At 48.4% G+C, this 18565-nt stretch overlaps 1 protein-coding gene across 6 annotated transcripts in view; it reads left to right on the forward strand.

The window, feature by feature from the left end:
• INPP5B (inositol polyphosphate-5-phosphatase B) overlaps positions 1–13570 on the forward strand; it is a 31968-nt gene extending 18398 nt beyond the window's left edge. For 4 of the 6 annotated variants that reach the window (XM_061596372.1, XM_061596376.1, XM_061596377.1 and 1 more), the window contains 13 exons: positions 1247–1363; positions 2070–2257; positions 3222–3333; positions 7430–7539; positions 8571–8706; positions 9246–9356; positions 9715–9877; positions 10432–10667; positions 11003–11116; positions 11456–11540; positions 12166–12293; positions 12366–12477; positions 13052–13570. In XM_061596372.1, coding sequence (XP_061452356.1) covers positions 1247–1363; positions 2070–2257; positions 3222–3333; positions 7430–7539; positions 8571–8706; positions 9246–9356; positions 9715–9877; positions 10432–10667; positions 11003–11116; positions 11456–11540; positions 12166–12293; positions 12366–12477; positions 13052–13176 — 1737 coding nt within the window. In that variant the 3' untranslated portion in view covers positions 13177–13570. The other 2 variants (XM_061596373.1, XM_061596374.1) reach the window with 2 other exon arrangements.
• Positions 13571–18565: the final 4995 nt, after the last annotated feature.

The following is an 18565-nucleotide window of genomic DNA, read 5'->3' on the forward strand; positions in this document are numbered from 1 at the left end:
TAACAAGGCCATCTTGGAATTTGTAATAGCGAGGGATGGTAGGGTTAAGTGCAGCTGAAGGTGTGCCTTTGCATTTAGGAAGGCAAATTCCAAAGAGCTCAGAGAGAAGTATCTTCTGTCCTGAGTCCTTCATATATTGGTAGTGCAGAGTGCAATCCAGCCAACCAGACTTTTCCTGAGGAGCCGATCTGAGGAGCCAATTGTTCATTCCCAGGATCCGGCTTTCACTTCCGTTCGGTAGGAAGGAGTGGTGAAACACCACACATGCTCCTTCCGATTTCTACCCAGAATTCAAAGTCTTTGGAGATTCAGTCGAGATTTCTTCTGGCTGTCTGACTTGTTCCTGTGTGGATCAGCAGTCAGTTGGTTTGAGCCTCAGAACCCTCTCGCTATCCTGCCTTCAATACATGTTCCCGGCCACACGCCGCCTCCGAACCTCTCAGTGGAGAGTCTCCAACATGGCCTTAGACTGGATTTCTCCCATCCAGTGTATCAGGGCCAGAAGAGTCATCTTCTGCGTTCCATGGAGAATGGTGCGCTGCTGCTGCTGCTGCTCCTTCTATGGGCCCCCTCCATTGGAAGAGCCCAATATCTGTTGCACAGTTCCAATGGCACCAAATGTCTCCTGGCCCTGTACGTCACATGCTTCCTTCTCCTTGGTGCCCTTTTGCCTCTCACCTAAAAAACTTCCATCCTTCCTGATGCTCTGGAGTTAAAGGAGGGGTGTTTCGAGCCCGTTCACCTTGTCTTCCAGCAGAGCTGCTAGCTTGAGATATAATTGATGCTGGAAGGACCTGCCTTTCAGCTGACTGCACCATGACCCAGGGAAAGCGGAATAAAAGGGTCTTCCCCACCCCTTGCAGACTCCTCCCGGCCATCTCTTTCCTGCCTGTTGTTGTGCCTTGTGACTGTGTGGTTGGCTGGGTTTGCAGTCAAGTTCCATTTTGTTACATAGGCACACCCACCTGTTCTTTGGAGAGGGGAAGTAGGACTTATGGGTAGTGATACCCGCGTGTGGCATGGTTTTTCCGTGTACTGCTTAACTGGGATCCTCCCTCCCTATGTTTTCTCCTGTATATTATGCTCTTGTCTTACGAGTTGTTCCTTCCCATATGGCTGCATTCATGTCAAATCAAATTTTCTGGCCGGAGGGTGGCTCAGCCTTTTCCTGCCTCTGCACCAGGATGGAACGTCACAGTGAACCCAGTTTGCATTTGCACAAGCACTCACACTTTTTTCTATACAGGTAAAGCTTATCCGGCTTGTCGGGATCTTGATGCTGTTGTATGTAAGGTCTGAGCTTGCTGTGCACGTTTCTGAGGTGGAGGCCGAGATGGTTGGCACAGGCATCATGGGGAGGATGGTAAGTGATCCCCAACACCCGGTTCTCATTCAAATTGGGGGTGGGGGAGGGAGATCTTCCACCCCTTCCTGCAGCAGGAGACTTTGCTGCAATTCTGGGACCACCCGGTCCCTTCGCGAGAGAGACAAGGCTCCTGCCCTCACCCTTACATGGGCACAAACAGGCTGGCAGAGAGCGGTGGGCTGTGCATTATTGTTCAGGTTTCCTCTTCCAGCATTGAATCTCCTCTTGCAGGAGGTGGGCACAAACTGTTTTCTGGACCTCGCCTGGCCTATAGAGCAGGAATGGCTAATCTGCAGGTTGTGAGCTGCATCCAGGCCCCCAGAAGGTTTTTGTGGTCCTCCAATTCCCTGTGTCCCGTCATTCTTAAAAACATAGAAGTTTTAATCCCCCCCCTGCACTTTAGGACCACGCCCTTGGGTCCCTTGCTAGGACTCTGTGGTGCCCAAGGCTTTTGCACCCCCCAAAATCCCTCCTTTTTCAAAGTTGGTTGCATCCACTATGACACTTCAGTCCCTGGAAGGTTGATCATGGCCTGACCGTAGACCTCAGGCCAAAAGAGGTTAGCCACACATGCTCTGTTGGGGCTCCCTTTGGCTCCCTTTGCGCCTCCCTGCCTGCTTCAGAGGCACACGGACTAGTTACTTGGGGGGCCATTCAATGCGCTCCACCCTGCCTTTTCCTCTCTCCTGGCTCTGCTGCTAAGGGCAACAAGGGTGCCGTGGCCATTCGCTTCAGGTTGCACAACACTTCCATCTGCATGGTGAATGCCCACCTGGCAGCCCACACCGAAGAGTACGAGCGGCGGAACCAAGACGTCCGCGACATCTGTGCCCGCATGCAGTTCTGCCAGCTGGAGCCTGGCCTCCCACCCCTCGCCATTGGCAAGCACGAGTAAGTGGGTCAGCAGGGGAGGGGTCGAGTGAAACTCTGCTTTGTGGGTCTGGGAATGAAATTTATTTCTTCTGCTACGATGGTATGCCTCGCAGCTCTCTTCTACCTCCATTTCCCTAATTCTATGTACGTGTTTGGTGTTACATAAATCTGATTCCATAACCTCCCCATTTTTGTTTTTGAATGAAAAGCAGTTGGGAAAGGGGCTGCGTAACCCCTTTCTTTCCAGCCACCTCCCTATCAAAATTCCTCTTTTCACCCCCCACCACCCCAATTTCCCATTGTACCTTTCCCTCATGGAGGCAAAGCAATGGGGACGGGCATTTTGGGCAGGGAAGCAGCTGGAAGGAAAAGGATTCGGCAATATTGGGTCCTCCTGCTTGTTCTCGCGGAGTCCTGTGGCTGCTTTTCATGAACCTTCCTGAAGAAGCCTGTTCCCGGAGGCAGGGTGTGTGGCCGCTGTGCAATGGCAACTTTGGTCGTGGGGCTCAAGTCTTCTGCCAAGGCAGTTCGCCAGTGGTGGGGAACCTGTGGACTACAACTCCCATCACCCCCCACCTTTAGCCATGCTGCCTGGGGCTGATGGGAGTTGGAGTCAAGTAACAGCTGAAGGGCCAGATTTGTTCTTTGTGAAATGCATAACCAGCCTTCGCAGCGTGTCTCAAAGCAGCTCTTTCCCACCATGGCAGTCTGCTGTCTTCCATCTTTCAGCTGAGTGGGATATCTTGTCCAGGACTTGTGTTGAGGGTCGCCTGAATCTACTGGACCTTTTGCTGGTCACTGTTTCACTTGCTCCTCTCTAACTTACTCCAGGGAGCCAGCAAGGTCTCGGGTGGGGAGCAGTCAGGGCTGGCGGCTGGCACTATTTTTTCCTTTGCTGGAGTGACTCTCGGCATCTGAGGACAGGAGCTACGAAGGGCCTAACAGGTGATGGAGTCATCTCACACAAATGCCTTCCTTGCAGTGTTGTCTTGTGGTTGGGAGACCTGAACTACAGGCTGGAGGAACAGGACACAGAGCGGGTGAAGAAGCTTGTGGAGGCCCAGGAGTTCCACAGCCTTTATCAGCATGACCAAGTACGTAAGGGGGCTTTCCGCAGACAGGCAGGCAGCACCTGCATTTTCCCCTTGGAAGGTTGTTTCTGTGGGGAGCGCAGAGCTCTCGTAGCATTCACAGGCCGTTGCTGCTGCTGTTGCTGTCAGAACATGGTTGCAACTGGCTGGAGAACCTTTCTGCTCCACAGGTTCCTGAATGGCTTAAACACAGGGAAATGTTTAACTTGTCAGAATATAATGCTATAGTGCCAAATTGCCAGCCAGCCCTGGTTCTGCAGCGAATGGTGGGAAGGAGGTGCCTGGCTCCGTCGGCAAAGAGTCTACCACAAGCCCTTGATCGCCAGGGGGCTTCATTCCTGTGCTCGTGTGCCTTTTATTCACATGTGCCTGAGGGCTTCTCTGAGGCTTGCAAGCGGAGTTTCCAGTTCTTGTTGCCAACCTGTGACTCCGTTTGTAAGGCAAGACGGTTGACAGCAGCAAGGATGCTTTTCCGGCAGGCTTAGCTTGTCCGTTACTGCTTACTGGGGGAAGCACTTGGCTATACCTCAGCGGTACAGCACCTGCTTTGCATGCAAGTTCCATCCCCAATGGCAATTCCAGGTTGGGCTGCCAGTCAGTGTAGACAGTAGTGAGCTAGATGGAGCAATGGCCTGACTCCGTATACAGCAGCTTCTTATGTTCTTATTTATTTATTGCATTTGTATACCGCCCCATAGCCGAAGCTCTCTGGGCGGTTTACAACAATTAAAAACATTCGAAACAAATATACAAATTTAAAAACACATTTTTTTAAAAAAAGCAATTTAAAAACATGCTAAAATGCCTGGGAGAAGAGGAAAGTCTTCACCTGGCGCAAAAAGATAACAGTTATGCTTATTATTGGTTTGCTTGGAGGATTAGCTCTCAGAGAGTGGAGCTTTGGTCACCCAGCATGTGTGAAATCTACCTTGAAATGGAATGAAAGCGCAAAGGTTTTAAAAACCTTGCTCCTTGGACAGGAGGAATCATGGGCAGCCTTTATTTTCCTTTCCTTGGCATGGCCGTGGCATGTTCTATTGATTTTGCTTATATATACCTTCCTCCAAGGACCTCATGGTGGTGTATGTGGTGCTCTCTCCTTCCGTTCTTTTCCTCCCAATAGCCCTGCAAGGTAGATTAGGCTGAGATAGTGTCAGGTGTGAGATCATCCAGTGAGTTTAGTGGGGATTTTAACCCTGGTCTCCTAGACACTTCACTACTACGCTGGCTGTCCATTGCAGGAATACTTGAGGCAGGGAGAAGCAGCAATTTGTGCAAAGGCACTGTGGGCGCTGTGTATGTGCGCATGCTCTCAGCTGCAAGGTTTAATTAAAAAAAGGGGGCAAGGACACCTCAGTACAGGGACTTGGAGAAGGCAGGAAATGGTGTCGCAATTCTGCATGACTGCTAAGAACGCAAGAAGAGCCTGTTGGATCCGGCCAGTGTCACAGTGGCCAGCCAGATGCCCAAACCCAGACTTGAATGGAACAGCCCTTTCCCCATAAGTGTTTCTCAGCAGCTGAAGTTCAGAGGCTCACAGCCTTCAATGTTGGCAGGAGATCATAGCCATTGTGGCCAGTAGCCACTGATAGCCTTCTAATCCTCTTTTAAAGCTATCCACATTGATGGCCATCACTGCAGGAGCAAATTCCATAGTTTATGCACTGTGGGAAGAAGTACTTTTGTTTTGCTGTCCTGATTCTTCCATCATTCAGCTTCACTGGATGTCCACAAGTTCTAGTGTCGTAAGAGGGAGAATTTTTTTCTTCCTCTCTCTATGCCATGCACACTTCTACCATGTCTCCTCTGACTCACCTTTTCTCTAAACTGAAAAGCCCCAAATGTCATAACCTTTCCTTGTAGAGGAGTTGCTCCATCCCCTTGGTAATGTTGATTGCCCTTTCCTGAACCTTTTCCAGTTCCACAGTATCCTCTTTGAGGTGAGGCTGGGATCCTTCTGCACGCTTCCTAGGGAGCAGAGAGTAAGCCCCACTGAAGTGGGACTTGATTTTGAGTATGCGTGCATAGGAGGAGTTTGCATCCTGTTGGCAAGGCGTGCTTGCTGTGTTCCCTTTTCTTTCTCTGAGGAACTAGCAGGGTCTTAGCACTGAATGATCTCTGCAGCCAAGACCGGGCATCTGCTCCTCTCTCTGCTCCATCCTCTTTGAAGGAGGGAGAATTGCCCAAGCACTGTTATTCAAACAAGTCATTTTCACTGTATTCTCACATAATAGGTCTAAGAGGCCTGTCAGCTGAAGCCTGTGTGAAGACTGCAGCCTCCAAAACAGCCCAGAATGATTGCCAGGCAGTTCCCACAGGTGCTAATAAATGATACGCAGTTTCTGACTTTAAGGGGTTCAGTCTGGGCCTGGAGTGGCTGCAGTAAGCAGAAGCAGCATCCAGAGCGCCTTACAGGAATTCCTGGCTGGTTTGGAGGCCGCAGCTTCTTCACGAGGGCTTCAGTTTATAGGGCTTCTTAGACCTATCGTGATGATCATGCGAGAATTAAACTCAAAACCATACGGAGCAAACATGCATTAAAAATATTTTAACGTTTGCTTGAAGAGAGATAGGGTTGGTTTATGTTACATACAAAAGGGAAAGGGAAGCCAGATGCCAGTTTTTTTTTAGAAATAGTAATAAATATTTATTAAGCTTCAATATACAACTACACAATTTCTTCTTAGTAGCCAGCTGTGAAATTTCAGTTGACTTTCTAAGGAAAGTGTTACTGGAATTATAGCTTAATCTTGAAGTTGTAGCAGAATTTGATTTTGTAAGTGGCTACTAAGGAAAAAAATGGTTGGTTTCCAGGCTCATCTTTAATTTGTGGAGCCCTGTATGTGATGTACTGTTATCAAAGTTTTTAAATTCTGGTGCATGCATGATAGGAATTGTTGCAAATCACATTGGGAGGAAATCTATATTTTTGCCAACCTCGCCTGCCAACTTTAGGCTGGGCTTTGAGAGGAGGAAAAACACACCCACATTCAGCCTGGGCCTCTTTAATTTGTTGACATCCCACAACTGGAAAAAAGGCCACACTGAAGCTCCAAGAGGGAATAAGTGAATTGTGGCTGGGATGGGGAAGAGTCTCCTTACTGCTGGATACCCCTCCCCCATTTTGTAAGGACTCCCCAGAAAAGAATCCTGACAGGCTACCTGCATTCAGGTGAAGCCTCCTGACAAACCCTTGGTGGTCCAACTGCTTGAGGGGTGTCTAAGACAAGAATCCATCTTTCCAGTTCTAGGAAAATATAAACAGTGTTATTTTCCCAAAGCCCAGAGGACACCAAATCCTTCAGAACCTAGTAGTGGGACTGTCCTTCGGACACAAAGGGTAGATAAACAGCTATGCACTCGTAGCGTATTTTGGGGAAGATACTAACAAGAAATGCCAGCAAAATGTCTTTCTAAAACAATGAAGCCAAATGCAAAAGTATGAAAGAAGCTTATTTGGGGAAAGGCAACAAATCACACACACAGGCTTTGAAAATAAAACCAATAAAGTCAATCTAATTTAACTAGTTCAGTTTTATCTATTTTAGTGGTCTTGGATTTCAGAGCATGTTTAGCATTCTTTGCAGGAAAGAGGTTCTGAGAAAATGTTAAGTCCTTACAGAGCACTTCCAGTCCGCTGGGTGGATAATGCCAAGTGAATACAGGGACGGAGGGAGATGTCTTAGATACTTAGAGGGATTTGAGACCAGTAAAGACTGGTCTTCTTCCTTAGATGGCATGTTGGGTGAGTGATGGCTAGAGAAGCTCTCTCTGATGCAAGTCCTCTAGAAGTCAGTCTGACATTTCTTTACAGTGGTGTGGCACTTCGTTGATGGTTCTGAACTAGCAGTTCAGACCCATTGGGCTTTTAACAAACAAAAAAGGTTGGGATTAAACTGGGAAAGTGGATTTAGATAATAAAACCCCAAGATATTTGTCTATTCAGGATTTCTAGCTGATGCTGTTGGCCTATATCAGCAGCAGAGAATTTATCAAGGAGGAAGGCATGGACTTGGAGTTTTGAGGGAGACTTGGATTTAAACATGCGTTCCTTCTTTGGAGGTTGCTTATCTTCATCTCTGCTTTCTTCCATTTCCAGCTGAAAAATCAGATGGAGACAAAGATGGTCTTTGAAGACTTTATGGAGGGAGACATTTCCTTCCCGCCAACTTACAAATACAACACGGGTTCCAATGACTGGGACACCAGGTAGGGTGCTCAGTGTGCAGGGCAGTCAGCTTGGATGCTTTGCCCTCTGCAGACCACCTTCTCTTCCAGGAGAAAGGCAATGTGCAAGATCAACCGGAGGACTTCCAAGGCATTGCAAGCCTCTCTTTAGTGTCTGCTAAAGCAACACAAGCACACACACAGCCACTTTAACTTTTAAGCTTAAGATTTTGGTGCCCAGACAGAATGCTGCTTTGGAGAAAAAGCCCCAAGTACATGAGCTGGCGATGACACCACCTTAGAAAGCTCCCAAACTGGGGAGGGTGAGTTGAGAAGCAGAAGCAAAATGGCCTGGATGCCCTGGGAGTGACAGGCTAAGCTCTCCTGGGATTGTCTATAGCAGCCTTGAAATGTGATCAGGCAGTTATGTATGTCCTTTAGAGAAGTTTCCAGGGGATGCACTGTTCTCTCTCCACGCTCCTCCCGCAGTTCTCTTATCAGGGCCAATACACTCACAATTCTCAGAGCAGCTAAAACAAGAACAGAATGGCATCTCTAGGGGGAAGCTAAATAGAGCAACGCCAACAGCTGTTCCTGCAGCATCTTTAGAAACTGACCAGGCTGCGCTGGCTTATGGGCTGTCAGTATCTTCCACATCTAAGAAGGCAGGAGGGTCTTGATCTTGGGTGGAAATCTTGTATCTGGGCTATGCCACTGAAAACTGCAAGCAGCCACTGAACTGAATATTCATCTGCCCATATATCTCTGCTCAATAGAAAACTAGCCTACTGGGGTAAATGCTAGGTTAGAACCCTTACCTCTAAAATGCTAGTTTTCTATAGGCAGGAACTTCTTTTCGGGGGGTGGTATTCAGTGATACGAATCCACACTTGCAGTGGCTCAGGTTTCCATTCTCCCAAGCAATTGCAGAGTCTGACTTACTTTCCCATACTCTTGCTGTGTTCTTTCCTTCTGAGAAAAAAACAGAATGGACAGGAGCTTCCACATGTAGAGTTGTGCCAAGTCTGGTAACAGAAATGACTGACCTTATCCTTGCTTTGCCCCCCATGCAGTGAAAAATGCCGCACTCCAGCCTGGTGTGACCGCATCCTATGGAAAGGGAAGAACATCTCTCAGATGAGTTACCAAAGCCACATGGCTTTGAAGAACAGTGACCACAAGCCAGTCAGTGCTATGTTTGACATTGGGGTAGGCATCCTTCCTGTTGCTGGGGTGAACCGGGGCACAGGTGAGCCTCATGTGGGCACCTGTTACTCTGGCTTCCTCCATTTGCCCCTCTCTTCCATTTCTGAGGCTGGCCAGTCACTGTGCCCAGGACAGGCGTGGTTGCACAAGCAAATTCTGCCTCCCCCAAATCTGGGACCTCCTTTTTGTATCTGGAGGTTAATCCTGGGGGCCAACTCCCATGGGGATGTTCCTCACTGCCAGCTGCGCTTATACCCTTTCCAGGCATGCAGGTTGGGTTTCTCAGGGCAACTCCTGCGCATCAAGGATTCTGTTGGGATGGAACTGATGTGGAGTTTGGCTGGTGTGAGCCAAAGGTGCGGGCTAGGGGGTTGTGCATCCTTGATCACTTGGGGCATCCTGTGGGATGGGTTTAACATTTAACCTCCTCTGTAACTTGTTTGGTGGGTGCTTAGCTGAAACGGCAGGCAATGCTGATGACTCCCCAGCAGGGGAAACCTCCCCCCCCATCATGCTGTTGCTGCAGTGCATGTTCCTTCCAGGTGAAAGTGGTGGATAAGGAGCTCTATCGCAAAGCCTTTGAGGAAATTGTGCGCTCCTTGGATAAGATGGAGAATGCCAGCATCCCGTCGGTCACTCTCTCCAAGCGGGAGGTAGGATGATGCAGCCCAGGCCCGTGGAAAGCATCAAGAGGCTTCCTCACAAAGAGACCAACATCTGGGTGCTCCAGAGAGGGCACTGCTGAACTGGCTCAAGGCCATCTGTGGGTCAGGGGAGGACCATGACATTCCTTGGCAACTTCTTTGCCAGGGTTGCCAGTGGAGCTTGTGGGCAAGTCCTTGGTTTGCATAGGTGTCTCTAACCGTGTTGCCTGTTGGTCAAATGGCTGGGAGAGGACAAAATGTGGGACTTGGAGAGCTCTGGGTGAGACAGGGAAGTAACCTTCAAGGAAGGGAGGCTGATGCTTTTTCTTCTTGTCTCTGTATGTGTGGGTTCTCTTTCTACCCCCAGTTCCTTTTCAAGGATGTGAAGTACATGCAGCTTCAAGTGAAGCCTTTCACCATCCGTAATGGGCCAGTCCCCTGCCAGTTTGAATTCATCAACAAGCCAGATGAAGACTCCTATTGCAAGCCGTGGTTGATGGCAAACCCTAGCAAGGGCTTCCTGTTGCCTGGTGAGCTGACCATTGATGAGGGTGGGATGCTCTGGTTTGTCCTGTTGAGTTGCTCCTCAGCCGGAGTTGCCTCAGATGGTGGCGTCAGGTGGTTCATCCAGAGAAGACAGTCCAGGGACCCAGACATGTTTGTGTCTGCAGTTGCTTAGACCTGCAAAGCAATAAACTCTTCCCTTTTCTTGGGAAGATTCTCATGTGAGCAGTTTCAGGCTCATCAGTTTATATTTACGGCTTTGGGAAATGATCCGTGCCTTAAGCTCAATAGAGGCAATTGCACTGAATTTATCCTGTTCAACTTTTGAGGCCTTTGATACTATTGATCCTGGTGTGTTGACAGTGGGGCCTGGTGAGCATTTGGGGGTTGCTGTGGACGGTTCCATTTGCCTCTTTCAGACGGCCACAGCAGGAGATCGCTGGAGGATTCCTCGTCTGCCCTCTGGGACCATCCTTGCAGAGTCCCACAAGGGTTCCATCTTGTCTCTCCTCCACCGCATGATATTGTAGGAGGGTTTGAGTCTGATGTTGTCATACTGTACCTCTTTCTTCTCCTGAAGATGCTGAGGTGACAGTTGAGTTGGAATTGTTTGTGAATAAGTCAACAGCAACACATTTGAACTCTGGAGAGAACAAGCTTGAGGACATCCTGGTCCTGCATCTCGATCGGGGCAAGGATTATTTCTTGTCTGTGTCGGGGAACTACCTGCCCAGCTGCTTTGGGTGCCCTCTGCAGACGCTGTGTCACATGAGGGAGCCTATCCAAGAGATGTCACCAGAGGCCATCCAGGAGCTGGTGAGTTCTTGCTGCCAGCCAGGGGGCTGCCCTCACCCCAGAGACATTGCTTTGGCGTTAGGTGGGATGAGGAGCACTGGCCCAGGGGTGACGCTGCGTTGCACAGAGCACGCTAATCTGCAGCATCGTAGGAATCTGCCTATGTTGTGTCTGACTGCTGGTCCATCTAGCAGTGTTGCCTGCACTGGCTGGCAGTGGCTCTCCAGGGTTTCAGGCAGGGAGTCGTTCCCAGCGCTAGCTGGAGATGCTGCCACTGAGGGCTGAGCCGGGGGCCTTCTGCAGGCAAAGCAACTGCTCCTCCACCACCCTTCCCCAGTTGCGCCACTCCCTTTCAGACGCTGATGCCGCTGCGGCCAGGTGATGATGCCTCCTGGGGCGAGAAGCCCTTGGACATTCCCAAGGAGTTGTGGATGATGGTCGACTACCTGTACCGCAATGCATGCCAGCAGGTTAGCAACTGATTCCTTTCCATGTGCATGGCCTCATTACGGATGGAGGTGTCTTTTTTTCAGCTGGTGTTTAGCTGTGACGCCCACAGGCAGGAGATTTATATGAGAACTGGGGAATGGTTCTATGGGGTCAAGCACTTGCTAGCTGTATGACACGGGTGCTTCCACGCAGGTTTTGCTTGGTCTGCACCTCAGAGCTTGGCTGTCGAATATGTTGTGCAGCTGGGGCTGTGGGAGCATCTGTGGATGCAACTAAAGGAGGCACTGCCAGAAGATCTAGTGAAGTGGGCTGAGCTTCTTTCTTCTCTTTGTTCTCGCTGTGGCTGCTCCTGTTTGCAGGAAGACCTCTTCCAGCAGCCAGGCCTGAGGACTGAATTTGAACAGATCCGCGATTGCTTGGACACAGGGATGCTGGACACGCTCGGTATCCTTTGGTGTTTGGAGTGGCAGTTCTGCTTTAACATTGATCAGAATTACCTCTCTCTTGCTCTCCCTCCCTCCCCCCTTCATTGTGGAGACTGCTGATCATATCTGCAAGGGAGGCTCCCCCCTGCCCCTTGTCTCCATGGCTGGCATGAAAGGAAACATGTCACTTTGCATTTGCCTTTCCGCAAGAGGTGGGAAGCTCAAGGGAGCCTTGATGAGAGTTAGTTTTGCAGGAGACAACTCTGGAGGTGTGTATTGAGGACTTGGTGTTTGTAAATAAGCAGGCTACGACGAGGTGGTGAGGCCAGAGAGATGCTCTCTGGCCATGGCAGTTCAGCCTCCCCCAAACTCAACTTGACACTCTATGAGCAGAGTTTATTCCAAAGTGTTGCTCAAAGTATGTGGTGGTGTAATTTTTGGTTCGACAAGGCAAACATTTCTCCCCATAAACAGCTTATTTGCCCACTTAGATTGCTTTGCTGTCCCAATGGGCGGTTGGGTTCCATGATGCTCAAGAAGAAATGGCTCCCTGGCTTGCCCGGTGGCTCAGCATTCATTGTGCAGATTGGAACTGGCACTCGTCTCACCTTGGCAGTTGCCTTTCCTTGACCATCGCTGGCCAGATGGCAGCAACCACTCAGTGGCTGAAGCTTTGCTGCTCTTCTTGGAGAGCCTTCCTGAACCGGTCATCTGCTACAGGCTGTACGACAGCAGCTTGGAGAGTGCCGACAGCCACGTGCTGAGCAGCCAGGTAAGGCAGAGCACCCTTGGGGGGGGGTGCAGGGCCTTTCTGTGCAACAGCTGCCCTCTCCATTTCTCCCAGGTACTTTCCACGCTGCCCAAGTGCCATAAAAATGTCTTCAGTTACCTCATAGCATTTCTGCGGGAACTGCTGCAACACTCTGGGAAAAACCACTTGGATGTGAATATTCTTGGTGAGAACTGATCCTTGCTTTGGCAGGTGGTATCCTCCAGTGATCTTATTGGGACAAACATGGGGTTTGCTTGGAATGCTCCGACATACATCACAGCTGGCAGATGTGCAGCTCACCTAACTATGTCCTGGAACAACTCGTTTAAAAGATGGCTTGGATGGCTTTAAAAGATTAGACAAATTCATGGAGGACAGGGCTATCAATGGTTACTAGCCACGATGGCTGTGCTCTGCCACCCTAGTCAGAGGCAGCATGCTTCTGAAAACCAGTTGCCGGAAGCCTCAGGAGGGGAGAGTGTTCTTGCACTCGGGTCCTGCTTGCGTGCTTCCCCCAGGCACCTGGTTGGCCACTGTGAGAACAGGATGCTGGACTAGATGGGCCACTGGCCTGATCCAGCAGGCTCCTTATGGGTTAAGCCAGGAGGAGGTGGTGAGTTAACATGTCAGCCTTCGGGATCTCGGCTGGTGTGGGCCTTTAGGAGCACAATTGTCTCTACTGAGCGCTCCCTGCCTGGAACTTACATGCCCTTTTGTGTTTGAAAATGCTAATGGGCATCATCCTGTTTCCTGTGCAGGTAGTCTATTTGGGGGCTTACTGCTACGTCCCCCTCCTGGCCACCTGAAGCCGGGCATTGCCGAGAAGCGGAAAGCTCAGCAATTCATCCAGCAGTTCCTTTTGCGGGAAGGGGGCACACTGTGAAGGCTGTGGACTCCTCATTTTATAGGCTATTACTTCTGTAATAGTTATTATGTATATTCAGAATACTAGATCTTGCAGTATTTTAATGACTTTGTGTGTACGGATGTGTACATACTTTTTAGTTCTGGAGTACAGGTCAGGTATGAAGAATCAGCTGCCACTGTGTTAGCAACATTATAAAGCACAGTAAATTTCAAAGTGCACTTTTATTTTAAACTAGTGGTCGATATGCACACTATATCGTAACTGTGATGTCACATTTTGTGATAAAACAATTTTATCTCTATTTCCCATTGCCTTAATACTTAACCTTTGAAAACCTAACTAAGCGACTTTTATAATCAAAGAAAGAATGCAACTTTAATATAATTAAACATTTTAAGTTTTTAATGTTCATGCTGTTTGTTCTCCTTATTAACCAAAGGCACAAGTGGTGGGATAGAGAGCTGGCGTGACAATACAGGTAAAATGTTCTGCGTGATCTTAAGCTGAGCAGCAGCCATGAGGGTGATGTGGCAGCTAAAGCAGTGAATGAAATCTTAGGCTGCGTTAAGAGCAGCATAGTGCCCAGAACATGGGAAATATTAAGTTCTCTTATTATATGCCACATCTAGGCCTAGGGGTTGCCAACTGGCACCTCTGGAAGCCTTCACGCATGCTCTCAGGGAGGGGCCCTGGAATCTGAGCTTCCTTTCTAAGTCTCTAGCCCCCATAGAACGATTACAAAGCACAAGGTGCAGGTACTCTTGTATGACCAGCCTGTCGATTTTAGCCATTGAGTGAAGTCAGAGCTGCGATTGATATCACTAGGCAAGAGGAATCGCTGGGTCATAAAGACCTTCTGTTTTCCCATCCCGTTTAGTGCGCTTTTCCTGCTCCTGTTTTGTTTTCTTGTAGCTCTTGGAATCGCTGTAGTTTGCTCTTCTTTTTTCCATAACCACAGGGTGCTTCTTTCCTGTGGGGGTTTGTCAGAGATCAGGTACTCCCTAGAAGTTATTTTCTGTAAATACTACTACTAAGTGTGGGTGGATGTCTCTCCCCAAATAGTAAATGGAAAGTGAAAACTTCGCAAAGAGGCTTAAGCATGTCTTCTGCTGTGCAGGACCTGGAGACCAGGCAGTCATTAAGAATTCACAGTATAGTTAACATTCAGTACAATGGTATACATGTCTATTTCAGAAGCAAATCCCTTTGTGTTTAATGGGTCTTACTCCCATGTAAGTGGGTACAGGATGGCAGCCTAAACTTTGGTTTGGGGTTGGCATTGGGGGAAAAACCAGGATTCTTGCCCCCTCTAACAGCTGCATCTCCACATGGCTGACTTCCCATGGTAAACATGAGGTTGTGCCGAGAGGGGTGGGGGGAAAAGCAAAGCAGGAATAACTGTGCGTTACGCCATACTTGTGTGTTATACCATGTCCCCCATGACAGCCATGTTGTGACTGGCACCCTCAGCACTCTCTCAAAATTCAAAATGAGCCCCTGGTCCAAAAAGGTTGGTGACCCCAGCATAAGTTGTGTTGGGAGAATGTATGCATGCATGAACTGGGCCTCTCCCCAACCCTGTCCACTCCCAACCTTTCTCCATTGAGAAGGGTCCAAGGAGGATTTCTAAGTGCGTTCAATTGACCATGTTTGGAACCCCACTCAGGATTGGGAACTCTGATAATGCAGAGGGCCAACCGCACTTAGGAGCCCCATTTGCGTCTCTCTGCTTAACAAGGGGAATGCCAGGAGTGGAGCAGGCAGGGACATGGGAGGTGAAGGCAGCCCACATGTACTTATTCCCCCTACATGCCTTAATGCCTATACTTGTTCCCTTGAACACACGAATAAGGCCACACCTCCCCCATGGATGGAAATAGCAGGGAAGCAGCTTTTGGTAAAACACGAGCAGGAACTCCTGGAAGGAAGGAAGGGATATAAATTTAATAAAATAAATAATAATAGAATCTTGGGCCCAGGACCAAGCTCTGCAGTACCCCGCTTGTTACCTCCCCCCAGTTTGAGAAGGAACCATTGAGAAGCACTCTTTGAGTACAATTCTGTAGCCAACTGTGGATCCACTTGAGCTGTTCCATCCAGCCCACATTTAGATGGCTTGCTAATCAGAATATCATGGGGCACTTTGCCAAAAGCTTTGCTGAAGTTGAGATGTATTATGTCCACAGCATTCCCAAAGTCTACCAGGGAGATTGCCCAATCAAAAAATGAGATTAGTCTGGCAGGATTTGTTCTTGATAAATCCATGTTGGCCTCTAGTAATCTCTGCATTGTTTCCAATGTACTTAAACATTGAGCACTTTATAATCTACTCCAGAATTTTCCCAGGGATCGATGTCAGGCTGATGATGTCTGTAGTTCTCAGGTTCTTCCTTTTTGAAAATAGGGACAACATTAGCCCTCCTCCAGTGGTTCCAAGAGTTTTTCAGCCAGTTCCTTCAATACTGTACGATGCAGTTCATCAGACTGCAGATTTGAACTCGTTCAAAGTGATTTATTTATTTAGTGATTAGCCATCCTTGACCATTTGGCTATCAATCTCAAACTGCAATCCTGCCCCTTCAACTTCACGTTTCCCAGAAGAGCCATAGACCGTCTTTTGGGAGAAGACTGAGCCTTTTCTTTGTCATCTGTTATCATTTTGCCATCCTCATTTCTTTTGTCTTTTACTATATGGATGTACCTGAAGAAAGCTTTTTTGCTGCTTTCGGCATCTCTCACTAACCTCAGCTCATTCTCAGCTTTAGCCTTCCTGACACCATCCCTGCAATTCCATGATACCTGCCTGTACTCTTCCTTTGTGGCCTGGCTTTCCTTCCACTTCCTGTATGTGTCCTTTTTTGTTTTAAGCCATCTCTAAGCTTTCTGTGAAGCCACATAGACTTCTTCTGCTGTCTTCTCCCATTTTGCTTGTTGGAATTGTTTGCAATTGTGCTATTAGAATTTCCTATTTTAGAAGCTCCCACCCATCTTGGACTCCTTTTCTCATTAGGGTCGCTAGCCATGGAACCTTATTTACCATTGTTCTGAGTTTATTAAAATTGGCTTTCCTGAAGTCCAGGGTATGTGTATGGCTATACTCAGTTTTTGCTTCCCTTAAAATCAAAACTAAAGTATAGCTTGGTCACTTTTTCCCAGAGTTCCCGTAACTGCCACTTCATCCACCAAGTCATCTCTATTGGCTAGAATAAAGTCAAGGATCCTCTGGTTGCTTCCTCCACCTTCTGTAGGAGAAAGTTATCTCCAACACAAGTCAGGAATTTATTGGAGGAGCTGTGTTTGGCAGAATTTGTCTCCCAACAGATATCGGGGTAATTGAAGTCCCCATTACTTTCATTACATTACAAAAGTTTCATCCTCCTCTTCTCCTTGATTGGGTAGGTAGTAGTAGACTCAAAGCACCATGTTCCTTTTATTCCTTGCCCCAATGATTTTAATCCAACTACACTTGGTGGAGCTACCAAGCTCAGCCTGTATATTTTTAACTTATAGAACGACTCCACCTCCCTTTGTTTTCCTTCGGTTCTTTATGAACAAGTCATATCCTTCAATTACTGTATTCCAGTCATGGGAGTCATCCCACCAAGTTTCAGTTATACTTTTCAAGCCATATTTACTCTTCTGTATTAAGAGTTCAAGTTTGTCCTGTTTTCCCCCCATCATACTCTGGGCATTAGTATACAGACATGGAAGACCATGTAATTTACAGCCTGGCTACCTTCCTACATTTTTTAAAGACTATTACTGGGCTCCAATAAAGCTGTTTAGGTCTCCCTCCTCCTTAGGATTCAGTTTAAAGCTCTCCTGATGAATTTCTACCTGCTGTGGCCAAACACGTTCTTCCTAGTCCTTCTGCGGTGCAACCTTTCACTTGCCAGCAGTCTATCTTCCAGGAAGCGTACCCTGCAGTCCCAGAATCCCAATCTCTCATGTCGGCACTACGTTTGTAGCCAGTCATTCACCTGGAGTATTTTTCTATCCCTTTCTGCTCCTTTTCTAAACACCGGAAGGATGGATGGGAAAACTATCTGGGCCCCAAAGTCCTTGAGTGTCCTTCCCAGAGCTTCAAAGTCTGACGTGATTTCTTTGTAGTTTCGCTTGGCAGTACCATTCATTCCATGGATGACAAGAAAGGAATATCTGTTAGTGTGCTTTATGAGTGATGGCAGCCCTTCCGTTACATCTCTAACCTGTCCTCCAGGAAGATGGCATACATGGTGAGTCCAAATAGAGCAATGGAACAGGCTACCTCAGAAGGTGGTACAAGAGTAACAGGACCATATCTGGAGAGGGTGGTGGTGGGCAGGGCTGCTGCTGCTGTTGTACCCTGCATTAAGCACAGAATTCAACCCGATGACCTCCAAGGTCCATCTCTATGCTATGTATTACCTCTCCAGCCAGAGAGAATGCTGGGGTGGGGGTAGGCAAGAGATTGAACAGGGCTGTTTTTCACATTTGTTGTAGACTACCCCTTCAGCACCTGCAAAAATTGGTTTGAGAAGTTATACGGTAAAAAGTGACACAACAGTCAACAGGAAACAGTAATAAATGAACTGAACCGCACACAGACAATATCTTCCTATATAATAAAACTGAACGGAAACTTGGACTTACTGTGAATTGTCCTTCTGTTCAACACAGAGTGGAGCAGACAGGAATGGGTTAACTCTCCTGGAGGCAGAGTCAGCACTATAACACAAAAGTTTAGCTGTTGGCTAGCCGGAAGGGGAGGAACCTTCTCCCGTTCTCCAGTTTGTGACACAGCTGTCAAAAACCGAGTACTGAGCAGCCGGCCACTCCACCTACATGAACTTGAACAGAGGATAGAATAACAAGTGCTAACAAATCAGCACAGAGTGCCAGGAAGGGATGAAGGGAGCCTTTACTACTGTATCCAGATGGTGAGCGACCGGCGGCCACCAGAGGGTTTCCGGAGAGATCCCCTCCCCACCCCATGGCCTAGGTTTTGCTGCAGGGTGGGGCTGTGTGCTCCACTCTCCCCTGACCAGAAGGACACTTCACAGTAAGTCCAACTTTCCATTCTCCGTCAGCGGAGGAGTGGAGCAGACAGGAACGGGATGTACCTGGGCAGTGACCCCCCTTACATCCTTGGGTGGGAGCAAACCTAGGCCACCACCCTCTTCAGAACCCTTCTGCTGAAGGCAGCTTCAGCAGAAGCAAATTTATTCACTTTGTAGCGTTTGATGAAGGTGGATGGGTGAGCCCAGGTGGCAGCTTTGCAGATTTCCTCCAGCGGGGCATCCTTGTGGAGCGCCCTCTAACTGAGTGTGCAGTGATCCCTGGAGGGGGGAACTCTCTCTTTTGCCTTATGGGCCTTAACTACACAATCCCTCACCCAGCGGCTGAGGGTGGAATTGGACACCTT

Source organism: Rhineura floridana, chromosome 15, assembly GCF_030035675.1.
Source record: "Rhineura floridana isolate rRhiFlo1 chromosome 15, rRhiFlo1.hap2, whole genome shotgun sequence".
NCBI classification, from domain to species: Eukaryota; Metazoa; Chordata; class Lepidosauria; order Squamata; family Rhineuridae; genus Rhineura; species Rhineura floridana.